The sequence below is a fragment of the Maylandia zebra genome, linkage group LG18, assembly GCF_041146795.1.
Source record: "Maylandia zebra isolate NMK-2024a linkage group LG18, Mzebra_GT3a, whole genome shotgun sequence".
Lineage (NCBI taxonomy): Eukaryota > Metazoa > Chordata > Actinopteri > Cichliformes > Cichlidae > Maylandia > Maylandia zebra.
The window spans coordinates 25,040,303-25,067,017 of NC_135184.1; the positions used below are offsets into that span (position 1 = coordinate 25,040,303).

Below are 26,715 nucleotides of genomic sequence, written 5' to 3' on the forward strand. Positions count from 1 at the left end.
CTAGCCCTGGATTAATGACACCCCACCCCCTATCCTTTCCCCAGTCATTCAGACTGGGAAAGTCAACAACAGCTTACATCATCATTGCAATCTGTGTTTTACACAGATTTATCAGAGCGCTTTTTTTTTTAGCTGCACACATAATCCATAATCATGCTAATTCCGGCCATGTGCACGATGAAAATCACAGTCACGCTGTACTGTAATCATTTAAGATTTATAGTGTCTTTAAAAAACACTGCTTTAAAAACAAATCCATCTTCATAATGCAATCTAATGTGTGCTGTATTACAAAGTGAATTGTTTGAATGTGACAAACGAATGCCCCCATTTAAGTCTTACACACCGGGGTGACGACACCAGGTGAGATGTATGTCTATTACACAGTATTTAGTACTGCCTTTGTTACACTGCATTTCCCGGTTACCACTAACAATGGTGTTTGAGTGGAACACTTTAATTCTCACACGTGTTCGTAACCCGACCGCCACAACACAGTAATGTGTGGGTAATTACCAGCGACTGGTCATTAGTCACAGCTAAATAGAGTTCTGCCAAAGCTGCCGCATCATCTGTAACCAAAGCAGCGCTGATAATACAGCAGTAGTGTAGTATTTGCATGTAATCAGAAGGAAGCCGTGTGAAACGGGCATTCATTTGTATCTTATTAACTGTGTAGCTGAGAGATGGATTTGCCTGTAGCAGATAAAGTATGATAGTGCAGTGCTTTTTTTTTTTTTTTTACTCCCCAGCCTCTGAGCAGTTTGATCCTCCCACTCAATAATCTCAGAGCTCGTCTTGTCCATTTGAAAATTCCTTTCCAATACCTTATGCCATGCATTCACATGTATGTATGGGTTGATAATATGTAACAAGACTTTTAAGTGCAGAAGATATTAGATTCGAGATGCACTGATATAGCAACTTAATACTGATAGCGACAGATAGTGGCCAGATTGACTGAAGCTATTTTCACCTATCCTTCTTCACAAGAGGTCCCCAGAGCAGATAGCGATGCACATTTGATTTGGTAGATTTTAACACTGTGTGCCCTTCCTGTCACAACCCCTAAGGGATTTGTGTGTCCCCTCATGATTAAACCAGGGGTTGTTTGCTTGGCAGAGCAATCATACAAATCACTACGCTACGGATCCACTATTAGCCAAATAGACTGATATTGATATGTCGGTGGCCAATATTTATTGTTGTGTTGTGTTACTGGGTATGTGGAGAAAAAAATGTAAAAAACAAACAAACAATAAATACATTTTTGTTTATATAGCTCCCAAATCCCAACAATAATCACCTCATGCTTCTTTATCTTGCAAGGTAATGGAGAGAAAACCTCAAGAGTCAGACGACTATCTACAAGCGAGCACTTGGTGACAGTGGAAAAGAAAAACTCTCTATTAACAGGAAGAAAGCTCCAGCAGAAGCAGTAGGCATTTGTCGTGACTGATTGGTGTAGAGGGGAGGCCAAGCAGAAAAACCTATTGTTTGCTTGCAATAAAAATGCAAATATCACCATCACCCGAGGTTCCGGGTGATGGTTGGTGTTGTGGTTAGCACTGCCACTTCACAATATAAGCTTCCAGGATCAAACCCATTTTCTTCACACCTAAGCAGAAGAAAACTGATGGATGGACAGTATCAGCCCAGAGCTGATGCATCCCCAGTCGAGATGGAGCTCCACGAGGAAAAACAAAGGACCACAACACAAAACTTTGCTATAAAATCTCACAAAACATGGCACCAGTGCTGTTTGTCTCCATTAGTTAATTTCCGAGTGATTTCCCACGTTCTGCCTCTGGTGCTCTCTCCTCGAGCCATGAGAAACAGAAATATGTGCTCCATCACTCCCACTGTGTGAGGGTGTTTTGGCTGCCAAGTGAAGAAATGTGAAGCAAATTCCTCATCTCCAGCGCCAGCCTTTACGCAATACATGATTCACTCCAGAGGCAAATATTGTGAATCGACTCACCTTTTTCTGCAAGTGTAAATCCTGCTCACCCATTTTCACCTGACCCACGTGCACATACTCTATACTGTATGTGAATATATAGATATATATGTACGGTATTTCTGCATGCATGTGTGCAGAAACCCCTGGTTTACAAAGTCTGCTTGTGTTTCAGCTGTTACCCCTTAAAACAGGGTTAGCACAGCTTCCCTCTATAATTGTGAGACTAGGAGTGTGTGTGTGGGCGGGAAACTAATCTGCAGGACAATAACAAGACCAGGCTTTATCAAGTGCCTTAGCAACTGCAGTATGCCTTTTTCTTGTGTGTGTGTGAAAGATCATGAACAGAAGATTAGTGGGTATATTTTAGATAAGGACAAATAATTTGACACTAGTGGGTCAGTTTTTCTTTCTTTGTTTCTTCTGTTTTTTGGTGTTTGCAAACCTGTCAGAACAAGCAACGCCTGCTTCTGACCGCTTTCTGAAGAGTTCACATGCAGAACTTTGAGCAGCTGATGTTAATGTGTACATTGGAGGATCCCAACCTTTAGACTGGAGTCTCATGTTGCCATTTCTTTCAGCGGATGGATGCACAGGTGACACGCCAGTCAGCACATAAATATTAAAACCGGGCCCTGCGTCCAAAGGTGCTCTGTGTTGACAGCAATTTAAAGACAGGGGTGGAACAGCTTGGCCCAAAACGCCGCTCCGCGCTGGCTCTCCAAGCCACCTCCCGTGCACCGTTAGGGTGATGCATTTTTGTGTGTGAGAAAGTGAGAGATGGAATAAGAATGAAAAAAGGGAGCAAGAGAAGGGACTGCAGCTCAGCTTCACTGCCTGCTCAGCATGAGCTATTTTTAGATCCAGAGAAACAAAGACGCAGAATCGCCTTTCATCCCCCCCCACACACACACACACACACCCACCCATCCACCCCCCTGTTAGCATGTTATTTCACCTCCAAATGTGGTGCTTGAAGACAGCCTGCACTTTGTAGCTAAGTTTAGATATAACCTCAAATAAATACAAACGCCTTTCCATCTGCCCTTGAGCATTTTTCCCCCTCATCCTGCTATATCTATGCACAAATTCTTCCTGCTGTCTTACTGTACACGCAGAAGGGACCATTATTTTTAAGGACCAAATCCAAGGCCAGGGTATAATTACAGCAGCAAGCATGTGAGCTGAGTGGCAGGAAGGAGCTCTGTGGTTCTTCTGGGAGGTTGTCTTGTGTTACACTGTACAGTGTACACTGTTAATCAGCTGGACGATGCAGAGAAAGTCAAGTAGTGAGCAGTGACAGTATCAGATCTTGTGCTATAACTGAAAAGGGCAGACGTTCGCTCAATCGCTCAAAACCAAACGGGATGAGGAGAGATTGCAGTCAAGATGGCTCATCAGCTAGGGTCGGTGAAGTAAAATCCACCATCTGGTCAGGCTGTTGAGGAAATTACTGTTTAAAGGGAAGTGGTAAAAACAGGTTAAAAACCCTCCCAAAAAACTCTACAGATTTAATCTGCAAATTGTGTTTTATTTTCAAGCTTAAAAAAGCATTTGTGTACAAAATCTCTACTCATGGTTACTTGAAACAGTAAAAGCCTTATAAAATACATCACATGTGATTACATCACTCAAGATTTAGAAATTTCGCAGATTCAATTCTGAGCGAATGTTTGCTCTCACTCTTTCTTTCTTGCTATCTTTAGTCTTTATTTTTTAAGTGGATTTAATTGTCATTTTTGCTTTTAATGAAGAGAGCCAGAAGTTTAAAAAGCAATAAGATTCCCCCGTATAGAATAAAAGCAGGGATATCCCAGCGATGTGGTTTGCCTGATCAGCATGATCTTTTCACACACGTAATAATAAATATATCCCTACAAAAAATAAATAAATCACACTTTAACACCCATGTCTCCACCAGAGTGAAAGCATCACCCCTCATAATGAATTGAGTTACACGTTTAATGTTCAATCAGTGGATGGAGAGCCACCCTCCACGTTTATCTTTTTCCACTTTTTGAGGTTGCAGAGACACCTTGTGGCCACAATGTAGCTGCAACTTCTTTTTTTGTCTTGTCACAGCATTTGACTTGAATTTGCCTAAACGTCCTGTAAATGGGGAAGCACTATGGTGCAGTGTGTAGCACTGTTGTCTTACAGCAAGGGTTCAAATCCACCATCTGTGTGGTTTTTGCATATCCAACCCGTATCTGTGTGGTTTTTATCCAGGCGCTCCAGCTTCCTCCCACAGTCACAAAGACATGCAGTCAGTGGTTAACTGTGATTGTAATAGGTGTGAATTTGAGTGTGAGTGGTTGTCTGTCTCTGAGCGTTAGCCATGTAACAGACTAGTGACCTCTCCAGGGTGTAGCCTGCCCCTGAACTGGATAAAGGAAAGTAAATGGATATAGACATATGTACAATATAAGGCCAGAAGCGTTTGAAGTAACTGCTGCGCACAAACATAGTAACAGGCCCAGTCAGAGGTCTGATCATTGTGCTGCCCAACACATTTTAAGGCATTGTAAAGGGAACTCAAATTACTGACCCAGGTATGGCAGGCATCCTGTTCACTTGGGGGTAAGAGTTTAAATAAGACGTAGCCAGCTGCTGTCCCCAGGAGCCTGGGCAGCATTTGGAAGAGCTTCTGCTGACAGTTGTACACCAAAGACTGGATTATCACAACAAGCCCCCCCACCACGAGCGACAAAAGGTAGGACTTCACAGAATTGACATGTTATCGCTGCGGTTTCAATTCAGCATAAGCTAATTCAAAAGCTGGGGCTTACTTCACTTCGGCTGTGAAAAGAAAGAGATTATCACGGACACCGGGGGAGAAACACAGGCCATGTGTGCTTAAAAAAAGAACCGGCACACAGCGGAAAGCTGACATTTAGCACAAAACGGATACAAAAGAGTTTGAATCTTTTACAGATCTGGTGCATGTGCTATTTATTTCTAAGCGATCAGATTTAGATGCAGTGCATTGACCTGTTGAATGGAGCACACTGTGATTTTCCTCCTGGAGTGGAGTGTATGTTTTTTACTCAGTCGGAGGAACAGCGCTGCAACCTTCACAACTGCTGCAATAATAAATAGCTGATTTAGTTAACATGCAGCTCACTTTCCCCTGCATATTATACAGCATTACTCTGTGGCCCTCTGTAAAGCGCTTATACTGTACCTATGTGGGCTGCTGAGGGGCAGGACCAGCACTGGGACACATGATGGGAAAGCAATAATCACTGGAAGGACAACATGAACATACCTTTGTTGTCATCTCTTCACTGCCTCCGTTTTGTGCACCTTTGCAATCTTTCTAAATCTCTCTTTTCTCATTTTTTATTTTTTGGTCACTTGTGTTTCTTTTTTGTGGCTCCACAATTACGCGAGCTACCACGTGCCAGCTCTGTTCACTATCATTCAGTCTCGCTCGCGCTCACGAGATTGAAGCGAGGCAGCTGGATGAAACATGAACTAAGGACACACCCGTGAAAACATGAGGGGACGCTGGCTGATCGTATCGGCCTCTGGCTCAGGATGTTCATTAAAATGATAACAGGAAAGTGTGAACAATACGTTCCTGCTGCTGTAAGCATTTCCACACCAGCACTCGGTGCTGGAAAATCTCTTCAAGCACGCAAAAACTGTCACCCTGCAGAGCTTTGTGGGGTTGGACAGTATGCAGACCAAGTAGACTTTAAAAAAAAATAAGCAGAGACATGAAGAAATTCGTGTTTTTCGAAACTGTCGACAGGCTCTTTGAGCCTCTAACACTATTTCACTGCAGTTTGAGACATTTCACATAAATAGCACATTTCCAGACATCTGTAGAAATATATTTGAGTTAACATCACTTTTAAATAAACCTCATCAGCTGCATTTTTGGTTAGCCTCACTTACCAGCGAGAACAGTCGAGGCCCATTCCTCACAGGCTGTTGTGCTGCCAGTGTAAATCAAACCTGCACTGAGCACAAGGCTCAGCTGCCAACACGTTTACAGCTTTCAAAGCCTTTAAAATGTTTTGCTTGACAGTTAAGTAGACACATGGAGTTAGGGGGTCTCTCTCTGAAATTGTGTGTGCGGGTGTCCACGTTTAGCTGAAATCAATACAGTTATGCACCGAGCTTGAGGCCCTCGAGGGGCAACGGCAGGGTGTGTGTGTGTGGGGGGCTGGTTAAAAGTAATAAGACACAGCGTAAAATTTGTGTGAGTGACTCCCTTTGTTGTGGGGATGCATGCAAATTCGTGTGGAGTGTTTGGAGAGAAGCGCATTTTGTTGATAACATTAATGGTTTCCTTCAGATGTCTTGTGTCACACTGGAGCTGTCTCTCAGCTACATTTCCCCTAAGCAGCTGGGAATGTGATACAATAAGGAAATTACTCATCTAAGAGGAACTTGCTGGCTTGTTTTCTAACTATTCTGGTCCCAGCATTCTGGCAGGGTTGTTATCCCCTCACAAACAAAAAAGAAAAAAAAAGAAAGAAAAGAAAGAGGCCGTGTTCATTCTGCTTCCATTTTGAGCCTTGAATGAAGCTAATGTTTTCTTTGGAGGGCTGTTGGGGCGTAAATAGAAGCTTTTTCTAAATAAATTCCAGCCTGCGGAGGAACTGATTTTTGATTTTCAAATAAAAGCAGTGACAATATGGGAAATTCACCCCAAGTTACAGCGTGCACATGCAGTCTTAATAGTGTTTTAAGAACTTAAAGATGACCAATTACTCCTAATGTCTCAGGTGCTTATGATATTAAAGAAGCTGTACGTACAGCGGCACTGAATGCTGCATGTTTTCTTGCAGTGGTAGGACCTGTGGAGGAGGCCCATGCAAGGTGTTGCTCTTGTGTCTCAATAGGTGCAAATGACTTTGTGTTGACAGTGTTCAGAAAACAGCAGGTAGGTTTTTTCTTTTTTTCTTTTCACGTGTGCCACGTCAGCATGAACGCCTTTCATCAGTGGCAGTCCGTCATCTTGTAGAATTCTTTGTGTTCAAAATGAGATGTTTACCTGGCGGGGCGTGCCATATCAAGTGCAGCATAATGAGGAACTGTTGTTCGAGGGCTATTTGAAGTAGTGTTTACTTTATCCGGAACGTAGTGCGTTTTGACAGCCAATATGCACCAGAGGTAAAGCGTGATTTGCGATTCTCACGTCTTACAAATCTCCCTTGGAACCACCGACTCGGGATTTGTGCTCTGTTTAGGACAGCGGTTCTTAACCTGGGTTCAATTGAACCCTAGGGGTTCGGTGAGTCGGTCTCAGGGGTTCGGCAGAGCCTCCACCGTGACATGCACGGCTCATTTTGTGCACCAATAAAAAACAAATCTATGTCTTGAATTTGAAAAAAATCATATTTTATTTTTCACTAAAGAGGGGTTCAGTGAATGCGCATATGAAACTGGTGGGGTTCGGTACCTCCAACAAGGTTAAGAACCACTGGTTTAGGATCTTAAAAATAAAACCGGCTGCACTCTTTCACAGGTCTTTCCAGCAGCCTTTCCATTCTGCTTCATCAGACACAGGCGGACGTGCATCACCATCATTGTCGTCGCCAGGAAAGATGTTCTTTGTGGCAGGGGCCAGAAATACAGCAGGATCGGGAAGAGGAAATGAAAGGAGGTAACAGATTCTCATCATTTCAGGCTTGAAAAAGTATGAAATGTCAAGAGGACTTCGATTGCCAAAAGTATTTCAGCTACAGCTTTAAAAAAAAAAATTAACTCCTTCTAATTTTCCATCATCAGGACAATTTACCAGAAATTTCGAGAGGTAGATATATTGGACAAGAAGAAGACGGTGACCGCTCTGAAGCCCGGAGAAGATCGGGCCATTCTTCTGGGACTTGGGATGATCCTCTCTTCAGTCATGATGTACTTTGTCCTGGGTATCACCATATTGCGGTCCTATGCAGACAGGTACAGGCCTGCTAGTGTTTGGAGGAGGCGGCTCTGATATTTCTTTCAGAAACATGTTTTATTCATCAGATGTGCTTGTTGGCAAACTGTTTCTTTGCTCGTTCAAGCGGGTAAAATGCAAAAATGAATACTTTATGAAACCAGATCTCCAGGAGCAGATTACACTTTCCAAACTGAGCTCGTTTCATGGCATAACATCCCGAATGCTGTCTTTCTTTCCTCTTCTTCTTTTTTGTTGTCGTAATAAATTGGATCTTCCTTTAAATGTCAACACAGCGTGTGGACGGAGGAGGGTGTGTGTATTGTTCTCAACTCCACGGTCACAGCAGACATGAACTGTTCCTACAGCTGTGGGTCAGACTGCTGGAGGATATCCAGATACCCTTGCCTGCAGGTCTATGTGAGCGTCAATAACACAGGCCGTGTCAGCCGTTTATCTCACAATGAAGAGACCCGTGATGCCAGCTCTGAAGTGAGTACGGTGCCAGAGAGAAAATACTGGGAATTACTGAACTGTTTCAAATGTTGACAATGGCTGTCAGATGTTGGCCCGGCGATAGATGCCCAATTCAGAAATGTCAGATAGCGTGTTGTGAAATAAAACAAAAGTAGCTCTGAGTGCCAAAAAACAAAAAAGTATGACTGGCTGATTGCCCTCTGGATGACCTCTGTGTCCCTCACTCCTGTCCTTGCAGTGTTTCTATGTGCCCAGGTGTCAGAAGGACAGCACAGCCATGCACGCCATGATTTTGAACATTTCTGAGCGACTGAAGGCGAACCAGCAGGTCCCGTGTTACTACGACCCCAGCGAGCAGCAGGAGATGACTCTCTTGATTCGCCTGTACGATCACAGCGCCGTCTTCCACTCGCTGCTCTGGCCGTCTTGCACGCTCGCAGGAGGGGCCCTAATCATCATGATGGTGAAGCTAACGCAGTACCTCTCCAGACTGTGTGAAGAGATAGGGAAGCTCAAGACATGAAAAAATCAAAATAAACCAAGAAATTGATGGTTTGTGAGGGACGCACGACATAAAGGAATTGCTGGGAACCAAATGAATGTTTTGTTGCATCTCGCAAACCGTTCTCTTCAGCTGAGACATTCAGAGCAGCTGATTTTCACCTCAGAGCAAGTGTATAAATGTGAATGAACTGTCAGCTGTATAAAGATCTGAGCGCGGTTGGGAAGATGTTAAAGCATGGTAAAAATGTCTGAGAGTGCTTGTTTACAAGTGTTACATACCCGACGAAAACGAATCAATATTTGAACCGATGGAGAAAAACATCGCTGTCTGAGCAGAAGTGTCTGTGGCTGATGATGTCGAACAATGTGACAATGATAGGAAAGCATTTTGATAAACATGTGCCGCTTCTTCTTTTGTTCATCAGTTGTCCAGTTTCTTCAGATTTTTTAAGGCTACACTCCACAGCATGCCATGATAAGTGAAGTTTTCAGCTAATAGCTTTTTTGTTGGTTGTATTGTTTTATGCCTGTCAAACTGTGTTTGGCAACTAAAGAAATGGGAGCAAATTGTGTGTTTTTGTGACAGACTACTAGTAACAACATGGCAGCGCTGCCAGGTTGTCTGTTCTGTGGTGAATGATTCATAGATGTTATGTGGCTTAACAAACAAATAGAACATTGTTTTGAAAATGTTCATGTACAAGGACTGGACTGAAAATGAGTGAAAAATCAGAGACATCATGACACAGCGTACATGTGCGCTGACTCAGCCTACCAGACTAAATAAATTGATTTTGTATTCCAGGATCACAATTTTTATTGATTACATCTCTATAATAATTTTCTATTTGAAATTACATCTTACATTGTGGTAGTTCGCTGGCTGTGTCTGGCTTGTAACTGTAACAAATGATCAATCCCTCAGCATTTACAAGGTAGAAAACAAATACAGATGCACCTCTGCTAAATGTTCACAGCTTTTTTATAATGAAAGAGAACCTGATTTTTAAAACCTGCATCACAAACACAGGCGGCTGCCTGACTGCATATCCATATGCTTGAATATGGCTTCTTCAATTATCAATTTTTCAAAGTTTTAAGCTGCTCACACTCTAATCACTCAGTAATCTTGACCATTTAATCTATTCCTTTGCTTATTGAATATAGACTGTTTGTTTTACAGATACTCGAGAAATGTGTGGAAATATAATGCCCTGAGTGTACATATATAATTAAATAAAATAGTGCTGCAATCGTATTTTGTAGGCTTGTTCACTTCACGTTTCTATAAAGGGTTTGGACTCTGCATGTGCAATCTGATAGCTTTTCTTTGGAGACATTTCATTTCAAGAAAACAGCGAGCAGGCAGTTTCCCGTCAATTCCCCAGTCTTATCTCATGACAAACTCCTCCACCAGCTCGGTCAGTGTGGGAAGGCGGTCCGAGACGATGAGCCTGTTAGCATCCCTCGAACAGGCTAGCTGTGTGGAGCTAGCGTGTTACCAAGCAGTGCAGTATATTTTCGGGACGGCACGATGACGAACAACAAGAAGTGTTATAGACTTACTCCACTACAGAATATTGACAACCTCGGTGGGAGCTAGGGACGTGTTTCCTTCTGAAAAGCGGCACTGTCCCGACCACCCCGTGTCACTCTTCGGATGGACTAAAGTAGCGCGGCTGCTTGGGAGTTCTGGAGCGGATGGGATTTACTCAGCTAGCCGCGGCTAATGATTGAGCAGTCCGACTAGCTTTACGGCTAACCGGTTGCCGTTAGCTGACACAGGTAAACCTAACATGTTAATTTTGTTGTTGTTTTGTTTTTTTGCAGTGTGTTTGGTTTTGCTGTTGATCGATAAAGCTATCCAGTTACTCACACAACACTGTTCACTCTTACCCTTTAATTACATTAGGGCCAGCGTGAAAATAGCGTGTGCATGAGGAGAGGTCTTCATACTGTATATGACATTGATCTTCTTGGTGAACTTGGCTAGCGTGGCTAGCTAGCTCGTCAAAGAAACATTATCTAAAGTTAAACCACCAGACAGCAGTACACATCCAACCAGTCAATGTGTATGTCAAGTTCAAGGCTTAGCTGTGTTAGCCGTGATAAACCAATATACGGGGAAATTTGCTAGCTAACAAGTTTGTTTACATGATTCTCAAAGACCTTTTGAGTCCACAGCCCTGCATCAGTTCATTTCTGTCCACTTTAACTTGAGCTAATTCAACACCAGCTGACACATGTGGTCGATTTTGCGCATCTGATGAGTTGACAATTTTTGTTATCATTGGATCAGTTTGTAACGTCAAGTTGTTGGCATATGTTGTGCTGCCGCTCTTGTGCTAACCGAGCCAAAGAAACATCTGTTATATAAGTAGCACACAAATACTAAAGAGTGACACTACAGGTATTCTACAATTATTTTTGTTCGCAATTCTTCTAAAATTCTTCATAATCAGTTAAAGTTTGATGTTTCCAACTCCCTTGGATATAGTTACATTTTTGTATATCCTGTCACTGAGAAGCAGCTGCCATAACTGTAGTGAAATATTTACCACAGGCGTAATTCTGCTCCTTTCTGTTTCTCAGTTGGTCGAAATTGCTCATCTGGTAATTACTGGGCTCAGAATAGAGAGGATCTGCTGGCGAAGCCATGGCTCCCAGACCATCATCGGGAGAACTATGGGGGATGCACTTGATGCCCCCCAGCATTCTAGTGGACTGCCTTCTGCCAAATGGCATGATTCTCACGTTGGAGTGCCTCCGGGAGGCCACACTTACTACAGTCAAGCATGAGCTTTTCAAAGAGGCCAGGAAGTACCCTCTCTACCATCTGCTGCAGGAGGAGAGCTCCTACATCTTTGTTAGTGTCACCCAGGAAGCAGAGCGGGAGGAGTTTTATGATGAGACCAGGAGGTTATGTGATCTTAGGCTTTTCCAGGCCTTCCTCAAGGTTATTGAGCCAGTAGGCAACAGAGAAGAGAAGATTCTCAACAGAGAGATAGGTACAGTTCCTGAGTTACTATGCAGTTAAAAACAGCCCGTATTTATTTGGTTATACTGTGTGTTATATACACTGTATTGTGTTGTCGTTGGCTCTCCTTTTTAATACATAATAACAAAACGCAATTGCTTTTTTCCCCTTTCAGGTTTTGCTATTGGTATGCCTATATGTGAGTTTGATTTGGTGAAAGACCCTGAGGTGCAGGACTTCAGAAGGAACATTTTAAACGTTTGCAAAGAAGCCGTGGACCTCAGAGACAGCAACGGACCCCACAGCAGAGCATTGTACGTCTACCCTCCCAATGTTGAATCCTCAGCAGAGCTTCCCAGGCACATCTATAGCAAGCTAGACAAAGGTGAGGCATTTTACTCCGAGGTGGGCAGCACCCCTCACTGTGCTGGAACTGTTTTGCCAATGCTTTTGCCCTCCGTTTCATCTGTTACTTTATTTCCCTCAGGTCAAATCATTGTGGTCATTTGGGTCATTGTTTCGCCCACCAATGACAAACAGAAGTACACCCTGAAGATCAATCATGATTATGTACCAGAGCAAGTGATTGCAGAAGCCATTCGGAAGAAGACGCGCAGCATGCTGCTCTCCCAGGAGCAGTTAAAGATGTGTGTGCAGGAGTATCAGGGAAAGTACATCCTCAAAGTCTGCGGCTGTGATGAGTACTTACTGGAGAAATACCCTCTGAGTCAGTACAAGGTAATCTAATTAAATCTTAGCTTAGCTGCAGCTGATTCTATTGTACTTAGAGGGGGAGAGACAGATCCACCTCACATCAAATTATCATCCAACACAAATGTGTTCGACACTTAGGGCATGAAATTAAATTTCTGAGGAAATGTTCGGCCAGTCAAGTGTGCACGTTCGAGAAAAGCCCCACACACATCACACAAGTACAAAGTGCTGAGTGCGTCAGTTATTGCTGAGCTGCAATTATAAATTCTTGGAATTTACATTTTGATAGGCCCAGATGTGTACGAATGGCTTCAAAATGTCAAAATGACACGAGCGGCGTCAAAATGTCACAATCGCATCTACTTCAAAATGTCACTTTTATCTGTCCTCAACAGTATGTGCGCAGCTGTATCATGCTGGGAAGAATGCCTAACCTGATGCTAATGTCAAAAGACAGCCTGTATTCCCAACTGCCCATGGATTTCTTCACCATGCCGTCATATGCAAGGCGAATATCCACAGCAACACCCTACATGAATGGGGAAACAGCCACCAAGAATCTGTGGACTATCAACGGAACGCTAAGGATTAAGATACTGTGCGCCACTTATGTCAATGTCAACATCAGAGACATTGACAAGGTACAACTGCAGTACATTGTTGTCATCTTGTTTTTCTTTAAAGCTCATCTGGCTTGTTTCTCATTTGAGTAAAATTTATTCTGACTGTAATATTCCATCTCAGTAGCTTGGAGATTATTAAAAGATGTTGCACTGCGTCTAGCCGTCTCTCTCAGTCAGAAATGTGCTGAAAGAAATCGTTATCGCTTAGATTACTTTATAAATCTTTTGATTTGTTGCTGATCTAGATCTATGTCAGGACTGGGATATACCATGGTGGAGAGCAGCTGTGCGACAATGTCAACACGCTACGTGTGCCGTGCTCAAACCCCAGGTTGTGCATAATCAAAGTGTTTTGTACTCTATGATTTTACTGAGTTTTGTGGCACTAATGTGACTGATTCATATCTGTGGTTATGTTCCTGTTTGTGGCAGGTGGAACGAGTGGCTGACTTACGACATGTACATTCCAGAAGTTCCCCGAGCTGCCCGACTCTGCCTCTCCATTTGCTCTGTCAAAGGACGGAAGGGAGCTAAAGAGGTTAGCACTGAAATGTCAGCATTTTATATTAAAATCTTCAAGGTATTGTCGTAAAATTCGCATATTTTCTTTTTAAAAAATCCCGAAATTGAATCAGTCACGGCACAGTAAGTGAAGTTGGCCCTTATAATGGTCCAGTAGCCAAAGATGGTTGTTGACAGTAAGGCATTGTTAGAAATTAATCTTTCATCAACTGCTTCTGGGACCTGTGTTCGCCAGTCAGCCAACTGGAATGCAACTACAACTCATGCCCCGATCTACTCGACACGGGCACTTGTTAAAAAACACAAACCGAATTGATGGAAGTAAAATGTGCCAAAAAAAATGTTTGGGATGCCAACCAAGAAAAAAATGTAGCTGATCTTTTAAAATGACATGCTCTTTAACTATGATCGTGTCTGTGCCAAGGAGGGTGTAGCAGAGAAAGAAACAGCGTCGATGTTGCGTTGGTGTGTCATAGCCTGTGATTCAGTAGGCATTGTCAATCACGCAACCTCATGCATCGAACTCGACTGGTTTATTCTATCCGTGTCTCATCGTGTGACTTACAAGGGTTGAAAAACAGCCTCAAAAATGGTCTTTGCTCCTCTTGAATCAAACCTTTAATATGGAGAGTGAATAACAGCCTAATATAAACCAATCAGTGCCTCAGATGTTATCGAAACTGTTCTCAAAATTATTCTCTGCACCTCCACTGAATTTGGTGCAACAGAAATGAAGCACATTAATCTTAGCTATTGTGTTTTTCTTGTACCATCTCATTAGCCACAGAGTGGTTGGTTTGTTTTGTTTGCCCCCTCCGGGGTGAAAGAGGCCACGATTTAACACCTTGTTGATTTTGGCCAACAAGTGTGTTTTAATATTACAGCAAGCACTCGTGGAGAAATTATTCTGTCAGAAATGTATCAAAAGCACAAGTGGTGTATCTGCCCGACAGCCAAACAAACTAGCATGGTTTTAATTAAGAAGTCAATCAGTAATTGGCCCTTTTCCCAGCAGACCAGCAGCAGATGCGATTAAGTTTCATGGTGTGCGTGGTTTAAATGGATTTCCATACAGGAGCAGGGCAGGAGTTGGAGCTGTGCAGTCTGCCTGCTGCAGCTATTTTTTTCTCTTCTTGCGGTTTTTTGTTTAAAAACCATGTTTCTATTAACAGTTATGATCAGCCAAACCAATGATGCACATGTACTTTGGACATTTCATTATCGTCTTACCTGTTCTTACTTTATTATCACCAACTTCCCTGTTTGTTTTTATTCCACTGCACCTGTCTGCTCCGTATCCACCAGATGTTGCCTTGCTGATGATTTTCACATGGATCCTTTTTACTCGTTTCCTGTAGGAACACTGTCCCCTCGCCTGGGGCAACATTAACCTGTTTGACTACACCCACACACTAGTAGCAGGGAAGATGGCTCTCAACCTGTGGCCTGTCCCACATGGCCTGGAAGACCTGCTCAACCCTATCGGTGTCACGGGCTCCAACCCTAACAAGGCAAGTGGCAAAACTTTCTTTGTTGTTTGCACTTCCAGTGTTTCTCTGTTCTGTATATACAAACATGTTGATAATAGTAGCATTGTATCTTTAATTTGCATAAACCTGAATGAATCAGGATGCAGTTTATAAACACTTGAGTTTTTGCCAGCATCTGAAGCTTTTCACATACACGCATTATGCATAATAATAACTTTTAAGCCTCGTGACCCAGTTATAGCAAAGCTGGCGACACCTTGTACAGTTTCAGTAATGCAGCAGCTGCTGCTTAAGCTGCTCGATTTAAGCAACCTAGCTCCTTATCCCAATTAATTAATTACTCATTGACACGGGCGCCTTAATTTGATTACAATAAACACCTTGAATGACCTTTTCCCCTCTTTACCGTTTTCTAAACATACAGGAAACCCCATGTCTGGAGCTGGAGTTTGACCATTACAGCTCCCCTGTCAAGTTTCCTGATATGTCTACCATTGAGGATCATGCAAACTGGAACATATCTAGAGAGCTTGGCTTTAATTACTGCCACACTGGTTTGGTAAGAGTAAACACGTGTTTGTTGGTTTCTGTTTTGCTTTGCTGGTCAGATACATGAACACATTATCTGACGTGATTTTCATTGAAGAGCTGCCACATCATAGTTCATGTGCACTCTACACAGAAAGTATGGGGGCCTATAAGGTTTATCTTTCTGTTAAATATATACACAGTTAGACATGGGCGTTTCTAATAATAATAAGGTCATTTTCTTCGCCTCTTGGCTCTGTGATGTGATTGAGAGTGGATATCCCTAATAATGTCATCTCAGGGACTCAATCAGGTGCAGCCAATCAGAAGAAAGGTTTTCCTTAAAGGGAGAGGAGCTGAAACGGATCGTTTTAGACAAAGGATGAACCGATGGGCCTCACCAAGGCTCAGTACAAGATAGACTTAGACTATTTTGAACTGTGAATCATGCAGTCACTATAGCAAATGTGGAGCTGGAAATGAGAATAATCATCCCGCTGTTATATGACAAGTGGCTCTAGAACCGACTCTGACCTCCTTGGTTTGTTTTGCTAAACTGTGTTATTTTGGTGTCATAGAGTAACAGACTGGCACGGGACAACCCCCTGACTGACGGCGACAATGAGCAGCTACGGCAAGTGTGTAACAGAGACCCGCTTTCTGAAATCACTGAGCAGGAGAAGGACTTCCTGTGGAGACACAGGTAATGATGTGTGCTGGTATGCTTTTATAAACGGCTTTTGAGCTAGTACCCACTCGGGGCGATTCGTCTTTACTCTGCTTCAGTCTTTTTCCATTACAATTGAATAGCACCTAATGTGCCGACATCATTTGTATGCAACACAACAATGGAGGATGTAGAGGAGAGGGTACACCTGAAGCTCAGTGTATGGCTTTTTCTCAGACTGGGGTAGCACGATTTTGTTTTTTGTGTAGCCGTTGCCGGCTCTCACGACGCCACTGTCCAGTCTAATCAGTGGCATGCAGCCTGTTGATGTCACGTTTTCAGATTGACTCAGTTCGCTTGGATCCCTGGAAGAGTAGGCAATACAATACACCACCAGTACCACCTAATGGAAAACTCTAATGACAAAATGAGCAGTAGGACGAGTAGCTGCTAGATTTGTACACAGAAGTCTTTAATGCTGATGGTGGAAAAAGTTATAACTTATTTGTTTTGTCACCAATTTTATTTTAGACATGACTGCATCAATATGCCAGAGATCCTTCCCAAGATCCTCCTGGCTGTGAAGTGGAACTCCAGAGATGAGGTTGCACAGGTGAGTGCGGGGTTTCTACAGCTCATACACCTTGATATCACTTTTTAACAGTGATTGAATATGCTTACTCAAGTTCTCGACCTGTTTTTGCACATGAGCCACAGCATGACTTTTCTAGACCCAGCAGGGCTTGATGCGAGAACCTAAATGTCATACTCAGATGGATTGAACTCGAGCAGTCTTCACCCTGCCAGCTCCCTAGTACAAAGTCTGTGTGATGTCAGATTGAGCCAGTGTGAGAATAGAGCAGGCAGGCTGGAGATTTCACGGGGAGTGAGTGAGTGTAATGTGTCCTGCCTCCTTCAGCAGCTACCTAGGGAACACTACACACCTAAATCTATAGGAGAACTTTGCAGTGGTGAGAATACAACTCTGACACAGAGAATCTGTTGTCTGCAACATGTATGAAGGGGCAACTTCTCATAGTCCTTATACAGCTGTGTATTACAGGGTTGTTCAAAATCTGTGTTCTGTATTTAGCTGCCTTTTCTCATTTCAGATGTATTGCCTTCTAAAGGACTGGCCTGCTATCAAACCAGAACAAGCCATGGAGTTGTTGGATTGCAACTTCCCCGATCCTATGGTCAGAGAGTTTGCTGTGAAGTGCCTTGAGAAATACCTAACTGATGACAAACTCTCCCAGTATCTCATTCAGCTGGTTCAGGTGTGTTTAGATCAAACTAAGCCGCGGGAGCCATTTTCATTCTGCCATGTTTTGCTTGATGGACTGAAGGTATTTTCAATATATTCTCTGTGGCCGTGTCTTAGGTTCTGAAGTACGAGCAGTACCTTGATAACCCACTCGCACGGTTCCTGCTGAAAAAGGCGTTAACCAATCAGAGGATAGGACATTTCTTCTTCTGGCATTTAAAGTGAGTTTATTTAAAAGGATTTTCTTTCAGGAAGTTGGAACTGTTTGTAAGCGAAAGGTTAAAGTCTTGTTTGAGTGTTTGGCCTCGGGTACGGATGAATTTAAAAAACATACTTTGAAGATGCCTCACATTGGTTTATGTTTTAGGATTTCCAGGGAGGCAGAGTGTATTTTCTTTGGGACAGAACCTCTTAAACTTTTTTTCTTTCCTTGTTTTTATGCGTGAAGGTCAGAGATGCACAACAAGACAGTGAGCCAGCGGTTTGGTCTGCTTCTGGAGTCCTACTGCCGGGCCTGTGGCATGTATCTGAAGCACTTGAGCAGACAGGTGGAGGCCATGGAGAAGCTCATCAATCTCACTGACCTCCTCAAACAGGAGAAAAAAGATGAGGCTCAGAAGGTAATCTGACAGCTGGCAGCTGTTTTGAATGTGATCCACTGAATCGTTTGGTTTAATCTTGACAACATCTGGACCGGCCTGGCCGCAGGGACACCACATTAGAGTGCAGTGATAGAATTTGGAGCTTTGCTTTTTCTCTCTTTTTTTTTTCCCTCTTAATTGCTTGTAGTAAAATATTCAGCCACACTGGCATAAGATATTTCATCTTTTTAAAAAGCTTTTTGTAATCACTCATTCAGTGTATTTTTTGTTATTATTATTATTATTATTATTATTATTTTGCTTTTGGGTCTTTATGACATCAGTGAGAGTGAAAAACCTCAATCATCTCAGAAACATAGATAACAGAAGCCCCACCCACCTGCTGTTCCAATTTTCTGTTTGTGAGGGGTAGCCAATCAGAAGAAGGGATGCTGGACTTAATCAGCAACCTCCTCGTTTAAGACAGAGGATGACCCGAGGGACTCCACAAAGGCTCAGCATGAAATAAACAAGGATTATTTTAAACTGTGACTCATGCAGAGCAAACCCAGAAGAGTCAAATGAAAATATTTCATTGAAATGAGAACAATGGGTCTCTTATCCTTATAGTACTAGTTCCAGTTAAATATGGAACTTAAGGTTAGCAGTCGTTAGTAGTTAGTGAACTTAATATGTAGCTACAGGCTATAAAAATGTTTTGCTACTAGTTGCTATGCCAGTCACAGGGGTTAGCTTGGATGGCTTGGTCATGTATTAAACCAGTATGAAATGCCCAGTGCCCATCCAATCTAAATCTACCTGGTGCTTCTTAGATGGTTCAGCATGGCCACCAGAGGGTGTATGTCATTGCCTGAAAGCCCTCAGTGAAGGAGCATTACCTCATTGTGAGAGATTTTGCTGAAGAGAAGCAGCAGAAAGTTGACTGTGATTGCTGCATATGAACTTAGGCCAGCCCGTTTATCCAGTTGCTCAGCACCTGAGGAAACTAACTGTCACATTTGTTTAATCCCCTCTAAGGTTCAAATGAAGTTTCTGGTGGAGCAGATGAAAAGACCTGACTACATGGATGCACTGCAAAGCTTCACCTCTCCGCTGAATCCGGCACATCAGCTGGGAAACCTCCGGTACTTCAGCACTCTTATCTAACGCAGTCCGCTCAAATGGTTGGCATTTGATTTTTATTCCCCCTGCAGGTGATGCTTTCGCCCTCTCCTCTCCGAGGCTTGAAGTATTACCAGATGTGATAAGAGCTGAACAGTTTGGTTCATATCAAGCACATTAGGACCATTATGAACTGAATGCTTGTAGAGCTCTGTTGCTGTGATGAACACAACCACAATTACAGAGGGCTTTCCTCCTTTCCTTTTATATACATGTATGTGTATTTTTCCTGCTAAAACATATCCATGTCTTTACTTTAGCCTGGAGGAATGCAGGATGATGTCGTCAGCAAAGAGACCTCTGTGGCTTAACTGGGAAAACCCAGATATGATGTCGGAGCTGCTCTTTCAGAACAATGAAATCATCTTCAAAAATGGAGATGGTGAGTTGTGCCTCTACCTCCGCCTGTCTGTCCTCTCCTCAGCACTGACACTCTCAGCACACACACACACACACAGACCTGCCGAGCATGCGCACAGTTCAGCCTGCGCTGCGTCGTTTCATGCTACATAAATACAACTATAACTGCGCTCTTAACGCAGAACTCAGAAGGAGCAGTGCTCGTATTTGACCCCCGCTTCACGGCAGCAGGTTGTGCTTTTTTGCTGCAGCGTCTGTGACCAACATGACTTTGAAAGCTCTGCTCCATAATGCATCATGGAGTTGATCAAAGCAGCTCAGCAGCTCATATTCACCTCACCGTTATCCACCTCCTTGTCTCTCTTTGCCTCTGCAGATCTGAGGCAGGACATGCTGACGCTACAGATCATTAGGATAATGGAGAACATCTGGCAGAACCAAGGCCTTGATCTCAGGTAGGCTCCTCACTTCGTCATGACAGCAGGGATGCAGGTATCCATTAACAGGCACCGGACCTTTCATGTTCTGCGAGCCATACTTGAATGCAGATTAGCAGGCAGACCCTGCCAGCCACCTCACGTCATTTAATATAAAGTCCATCAGTGCTGTCTTGATATATATATATTTTTTTTTCTTTATCGCCTTGCCTCTCATGTTTTCTACGCTTCCTCTTCCAGGATGCTGCCCTATGGCTGTTTGTCTATCGGCGACTGCGTGGGTTTGATCGAGGTGGTGAGGAACTCTCACACCATCATGCAGATCCAGTGCAAAGGAGGCCTAAAGGGGGCGCTGCAGTTCAACAGCCACACTCTACATCAGTGGCTCAAGGATAAGAACAAGGGAGAGATGTGAGCTCAGTAGAGATGTTAATTAATGTTAATTATTAATGCCAAGCCTTTTTTTTTCTATTTCTACTTCCTTTGTGACGACATCTGCATAAATTTCCTAGACTGCCTCAAATGATTTTGCCTTTTTTTTTTTTTTTTTTTGCCGTCTCAGGTACGACCAGGCCATCGATCTGTTCACACGGTCGTGCGCAGGCTACTGTGTAGCTACATTTATCCTGGGCATAGGAGATAGGCACAACAGCAACATCATGGTTAAAGATGATGGGCAGGTAATGATTACAGCCGCTTCTCTTTCTGAGTTAAACTTCATCTCTATACTTTAGATTTTTTGGTTTATCCTTTATAATTTAATGTGTCATATTTTCTGTGTTCTCAGCTGTTCCACATAGATTTTGGTCACTTCCTTGACCACAAAAAGAAGAAGTTTGGGTACAAGAGGGAGCGCGTCCCCTTTGTGCTCACACAGGACTTTTTGATTGTTATTAGCAAAGGAACGCAAGAGTGCACCAAAACGAGGGAGTTTGAAAGGTAATGCTTCACCCACAGCGACGCTGAAAGGGTGGATGAGGTGCTTTTTGAGTCCTCTTTTTAAACTTTTTTGTTACAACAAATGACTCAGCACAGCAACTAGTCTGTGTAAAAATAAAAATCTGAAGGTGTTAGGAGAGAAACGGAAGAAGTAAATAAATATAAATCAAATGGTAGGCACCACAGGCTTGTAGCAAAGACAAAAGATCAGACAGTCAAGCCGTGACAGATGTGGCCGCTAGTGATCTTATTGTAAACACACACCAAAGGTTTTCTGTCACTGATGAGATCTGAGAGCAACAAAGTGACTGAAGAGTTTGTGAAACAAAGATCCGGAGCCCAGATTCTCATAAACTGTTTCCTGGCGGAATGACGCAAGCTGCTCAAATGTTCCATAGAAATTCTGGATCAGGTTTGTCATTTATCCAAGACATGGAAATGTTTTTCCTTGCAGCGTATGCAAGGATGTAGTCTAATGAAGCTGATGTCCGCAATATTGTTCCAAATTGGATGTCCCGAAAGAGATAAGGGGCCCATGTTCAAAGACTCTCCCAGTATCTTTTGCACCTCCTGCAAAAATGTCTAGGGAATGAATTTTTGGACACAGCCAATCACAGTGTGAATAGGTTCTAATTGAGGTCTTGCACTTCAAATGTAAGAAAGTCGATGATTCTTCTGTTGTCTTTGACTGCACACAGTGCCAGATTTAAAATAGCAGCAGTCTCTGGTGGGTAACTGGGGTGGGTAACAGAACTTGACCCTGCTCGTTTTGCTTCCCTCTTCAGATTCCAGGAGATGTGCTACAAAGCGTACCTGGCAATCCGGCAGCACGCCAACCTCTTCATCAACCTCTTCTCCATGATGCTGGGCTCGGGAATGCCTGAGCTGCAGTCGTTCGACGACATCGCTTACATCAGGAAGACCCTGGCCCTGGACAAGTCGGAGCAGGAGGCCCTGGACTACTTCATGAAGCAGATGAACGACGCTCACCACGGCGGCTGGACTACCAAGATGGACTGGATCTTCCACACGATTCGCCAGCATGCCATGAACTGAGGAAAGAATGGTGGCAGCAGCAGGACACGAAGAACCACAAGAACAATAAAAAATAAGCAAGTTGTTTCCCCTAACACACTAAGGCCTGGTGAATATTTCTGCCAGTGCTTGACTCTGAAACTTTGCCTGCCAGCGAGACTCAAAACGAGCACGCTCAGAAGAAATGCCTAAATGCTCCTTTTCCTTCTGAAATTTCTCTCCCTGCATTATGAACTTAAGAAGGTGGAGTTAAATTTCACCTGTTGTCTTCATAGGAGCTAAGCTAGCGTGGACCTGGACAGCATTGGCCTTTATGTGAACCAAGTATAGACAGGTTACATTTTATCTTTTTATTTTCAAAGCTTCTACAACCATCAACATTAAGAGAGGAACTTCATGAAGTGATACACGATGAGCACAGCTAGCTTTTTATAAAGAGAGATTGAAACCGAATGATTTCAACTACCTATTTTTGAACTGATGAAGGCGGGGCCAGGTGAAGATGGGGCTGTTGTTGCAGCGGGCAGCTCACCTGCCAGGTACTCTCAGAATTTTCCAATAAGATTATATAAACACTGAACAAACCTCAAAGTTTTTTGGGAAAACCTCAACTAAGCATTTAACACTATTTGAAGAAATTGCAATGATGACCTATTTGTAACCTACCCGTGTACAAATCATGTCCCGTCATATAAGTGACTTTTTGTACAGCAGTATATCCATATACTTGTATGCATTTGGTGCACATATTCCTTTTTGAATCTATTCTCTACTGAGCCAAAGTACTACATGCATAACTCCACTAGTCAGCAGTCTTATTGTTAAAAACAAACAAACCCCCCCCCCAAATAATCACTACTATTCCAAGTCTTGTGTGTACTCTTAGCACTGATGTCTGCAGTATTTGTTTTTTTTCTTGTCTGTCAGTATTAGTTTGTGTCACATGTAGAGGCACAAACGTGTCATCTATTCAGTGCACATGGACCCGAGAAAACCTTTCTGATGACCAGCTGGTTAGGGTTCGTCTTTCTTTTTCTTTTCTTTTTTGGATGCCCCAAAATATGAATTTGGCCAAAAGCGTTTTTTGTTTTTTTCCCCCCTTTTTGTTTGTTTTTGTATTGCGCTAGTTTGTTTCAGGAAAACAAAGTTTTTGCTCAATACGTTAGTTAGAAAAAACATTTTTTAAGGTCATCCTCATCACAGAGTCTCGGAACATTTAGCCAGCACCAGATTCATGTTGGACGACACTGACAGGTCGATAAACGTCAGGCTCGATAACTCGATATCAGCAGATCCCTGTTTTTTCCTGTTTGGTGGTTTTATTGTCGTTTAGCTAACACGGGTGGGAAACAAAGGATGTGCGGTGTTCATTTCGTGTGCTGTGCAGTTACTCTATGCAAGTCATAATACTATAACATGTACTGTATACTGATGTCGGGCACAGAGGGAATCGCATCTTCCCCCTGGCGTGCTCGCACAGAGAACCGTCGGTGGACTTTGTATAGAAAGTGCATGGAAGAAGGAAAAAACCCAAAAAAACTCACTTAAGTTGCCGTGTAACAGTATCGTCTACTTCCCAGCAGAAAGAGCTGTGCAAAACACCTCTGCACCCTGCCTTTTACTTGTCCTTGAGAAACTTTGGAGCTTCGGTCTAAGCCATGTGTTTAAAAAATAAAACAAAAAACAAAACTTTTTTGCTCTCAATCACAGAGAGCAAAGAAAGAAAAGTATCCGAAGTTATATTTTTGAAACCTTCCAAGTGTCTTCTTCCATACCTGTGATTGTTGCCCTGTGCGTGGAAGCGTGGCCGGCGTTATCGCTGCACAGACTCTCGTACGCGTCCATAAGTGTTGTAGCTTTACTAAAGTGATGCCTAACAGGGCGGTTTCCTGGAAACGTTAAGTCTGTTAAAGTAAGCGAAGTTTGAGCGAGGACTTAAAACTGCTCAGGAAACTGTCGACTGACATGCACGCACTTCTGTACGGGCCGGACCCGAACTGACAGAACTAACCCTCACATATACTTTATAGAAGCCCTATCTAAACCACGCTCTCTCCCTTTGTACTTGTTTTGTTTCTCACACTGCATTATGCATGACTATCTACTTTTTTTTTTTCTTCGACCTGATGTTGTCTACTTGAATTTCATGTATAGAAATGACCTTGTTACTTGTTTAAGGTACAACAAAGTCACAGTGAAGTTAACAGATACTGATACGTGTGCAAATGCTTTCCTTGAATAACTACAGAGGTAATATATTTTTGTATTTTTTAAATGTAAGCAATCTCATGAGTAACGGCTAACCAGGAAAAAGGCAAAAAAAAAAGTTAAAAAAAAAAAAGGAGGAGTCACGTGTAACATTCACCATCCTCACGCAAAATCCAGCAAACAGCCTCTTGTCATCGAAAAGGATGTGACTGAAGGACAAGGACTTGGTGCTGCAGTTGGAGTACCATTCTCACATCAAGTGGAGGGAATTTTTGCCCCAAGTGGAAGTCTCTAAGCACAACGCGTACAAAGAAACTACCCTGCATGTTTTAAAATGATCCAGACCCATGCTAGTTATCTTTCCACCTGTATATGTCAGAAAAAAAACACCTCAAATACTTCTTTTTAGTCATCCTCATATCACCATGTCTGTATGCATTCATTTATTGTGCTGTTGAATAAAAACATTTCTCCTCGTGAATAAGTCTGTCGGTTTATTTTACTCGTTTAAAAATTTAGGTCATTTACAAGCCACTTTTTCATTTCCATGCTTACAAAAAAACAACTCCAGAATAATATTTACACAGTGAGCCAAAGCCATGAAGAGAAGCATTATAAAGGTTTCCATAGAAAAATACAAAAAAAGACTTATTAGAAGGGTCTGTGCAATATGGCACACTTGTGAAATGACTCCCATTAACATTATCTAACATTAAATGATTACGGTAAGAGTACCGTAATTGATACTACTGTGCAAAAGTCTTGAGTCATTCCTCATGTTTTTATATGTTGCTCAGAATTGAGAAATAAGTGCATACATTTATTGAAAAGTAAAAACATGGAAACTGTATACAAGGTGAAGGTTGGCAGTGAGTACTTTATATGACTACCTTTATTCTTCATCACAGCCTGAACCCTTTTGGGCAGCTTTCTTGTCATTTTGTTAAGTAAATGGTCTGTATTTGTATAGCGCTTTACTTAGCCTTACCCTAAGGACCACGAAGCGCTTTACACGTTCAGTCATCCACCCATTCACACACTGGTGACGGCAAGCTACATTGCCCGGGGCAATAGCGGCGAGGCTGCCGGGCCCTCTGACCACCACCAGTGGGCAACGGGTGAAGTGTCTTGCCCAAGGACACAACGACCGAGACTGTCCGAGCCGGGGCTCGAACCGGCAACCTTCCGATTACAAGACGAACTGCCAACTTTTGAGCCACGATCGCGTAGTCCTCAGGAATAGTTCTCCAGGCTTCTTGAAGGACATTCAAAGCGTATCTTTGGATGTTTACTGTTTTTTGTGAGGTTCAGGATCTAGGGAGCGATAATGTTGCATTCTGCATTTTTCTATCCCGGTATACTTTCACTGCATTGGCAGTGTGTTCGGGATCATTCATGCTGATCTGTTCTACAAATTTTGTTAAGATCACCAACACCAATGGCTGAAACGCTGCCCCAAACCACGACACAGCCTCCACCGTGTTTTACAGAAGGCTGTAGACACCCACTGTTGTACCTCTCTCCTCCACTCCTCCATACATACTGACAATGATTTTAACAAAAAATGTCAGTTGCCACTGATTTTAAGTCCAGTCCACTCATTAAGAGAGGCATCTTAACACCCACCCTTCCACTTAGGTTGTTTCTTATTAGACTTCAGTGAACAGTAGTGCCAGATGTATCTTTAGGTCCTGTGTCAGGTCTTTTCTGGATATTATCTCTTACAGACATGACTTTCAGATACAGTTCATCTGCTATAGATGGTTTTTTAAGGGCACACTGCACACCGTGCTGAGTTAGGTCATGTTTTCTGCAACTGGCGCTTTGGGAATCACCTTGTTGGTGTAAAAATACTACTTCATGTTTGTCTCTGTTATTTTATACATCTTTCTTAGAATTTTTCATCTAAGCAAATGGGTACAAGTTAACAGAGTGCCTAAAGATACAATTTAAAATGGTCTTTGTCAAGTTGTCTGTTGCATGTAGACACAACACTGGTTCATCCGTTGAGTTAGTTGCTTTTTTATGCTTGACTGATTTATAGGCCAGTGTTAAGTGGCTTAAAAACAAACGCCAAACAAAGAAGAAATCCTCTGGACATGTTCAGTTATTCAAGGATTGCACTGAAAATGAATGAAGAACAACAAGTGTCCAAAAAGAGATACTGTGAAAAAGCTTCAAAAAACCTGTAGATCTATCTCTCAAAAGCACTTTAAAAATAACAAGAGAGTCTGAATCCTTTGAAGTGAAACATAAAGACACGGGAAGTGCATTGAGAGTTTTACACAAAACTCCAGGATGAGAATTATTTTTAACCATGAATCATGCAAAGACATTCAAGCAGAGTCTGT

General features: G+C 42.7%; 2 protein-coding genes across 2 annotated transcripts; both read left to right on the forward strand.

The window, feature by feature from the left end:
- The first annotated feature begins 4,584 nt into the window (after nucleotides 1-4,584).
- Nucleotides 4,585-10,134, forward strand: kcnmb2a (potassium large conductance calcium-activated channel, subfamily M, beta member 2a). Its single transcript, XM_004570486.3, has 5 exons — nucleotides 4,585-4,673; nucleotides 7,443-7,580; nucleotides 7,706-7,876; nucleotides 8,153-8,348; nucleotides 8,572-10,134. The coding sequence occupies exons 2-5, from the start codon at nucleotides 7,522-7,524 to the stop codon at nucleotides 8,854-8,856; spliced, it is 711 nt and encodes a 236-aa protein (XP_004570543.1). The 5' UTR covers nucleotides 4,585-4,673; nucleotides 7,443-7,521; the 3' UTR covers nucleotides 8,857-10,134.
- A 153-nt stretch (nucleotides 10,135-10,287) lies between these two features.
- LOC101473981 (phosphatidylinositol 4,5-bisphosphate 3-kinase catalytic subunit alpha isoform) lies at nucleotides 10,288-24,848 on the forward strand. The gene is made up of 21 exons (XM_004570485.5): nucleotides 10,288-10,622; nucleotides 11,430-11,845; nucleotides 11,990-12,199; nucleotides 12,302-12,552; nucleotides 12,924-13,169; nucleotides 13,397-13,482; nucleotides 13,584-13,689; nucleotides 15,032-15,184; nucleotides 15,588-15,722; nucleotides 16,270-16,394; nucleotides 16,890-16,971; nucleotides 17,471-17,635; nucleotides 17,740-17,843; nucleotides 18,071-18,242; nucleotides 19,242-19,348; nucleotides 19,646-19,767; nucleotides 20,122-20,200; nucleotides 20,423-20,593; nucleotides 20,745-20,862; nucleotides 20,970-21,121; nucleotides 21,907-24,848. Exons 2-21 carry the CDS (start codon nucleotides 11,494-11,496, stop codon nucleotides 22,175-22,177), a joined length of 3,207 nt encoding a protein of 1,068 aa, XP_004570542.1. The 5' UTR covers nucleotides 10,288-10,622; nucleotides 11,430-11,493; the 3' UTR covers nucleotides 22,178-24,848.
- The last annotated feature ends 1,867 nt before the right edge of the window (nucleotides 24,849-26,715 follow it).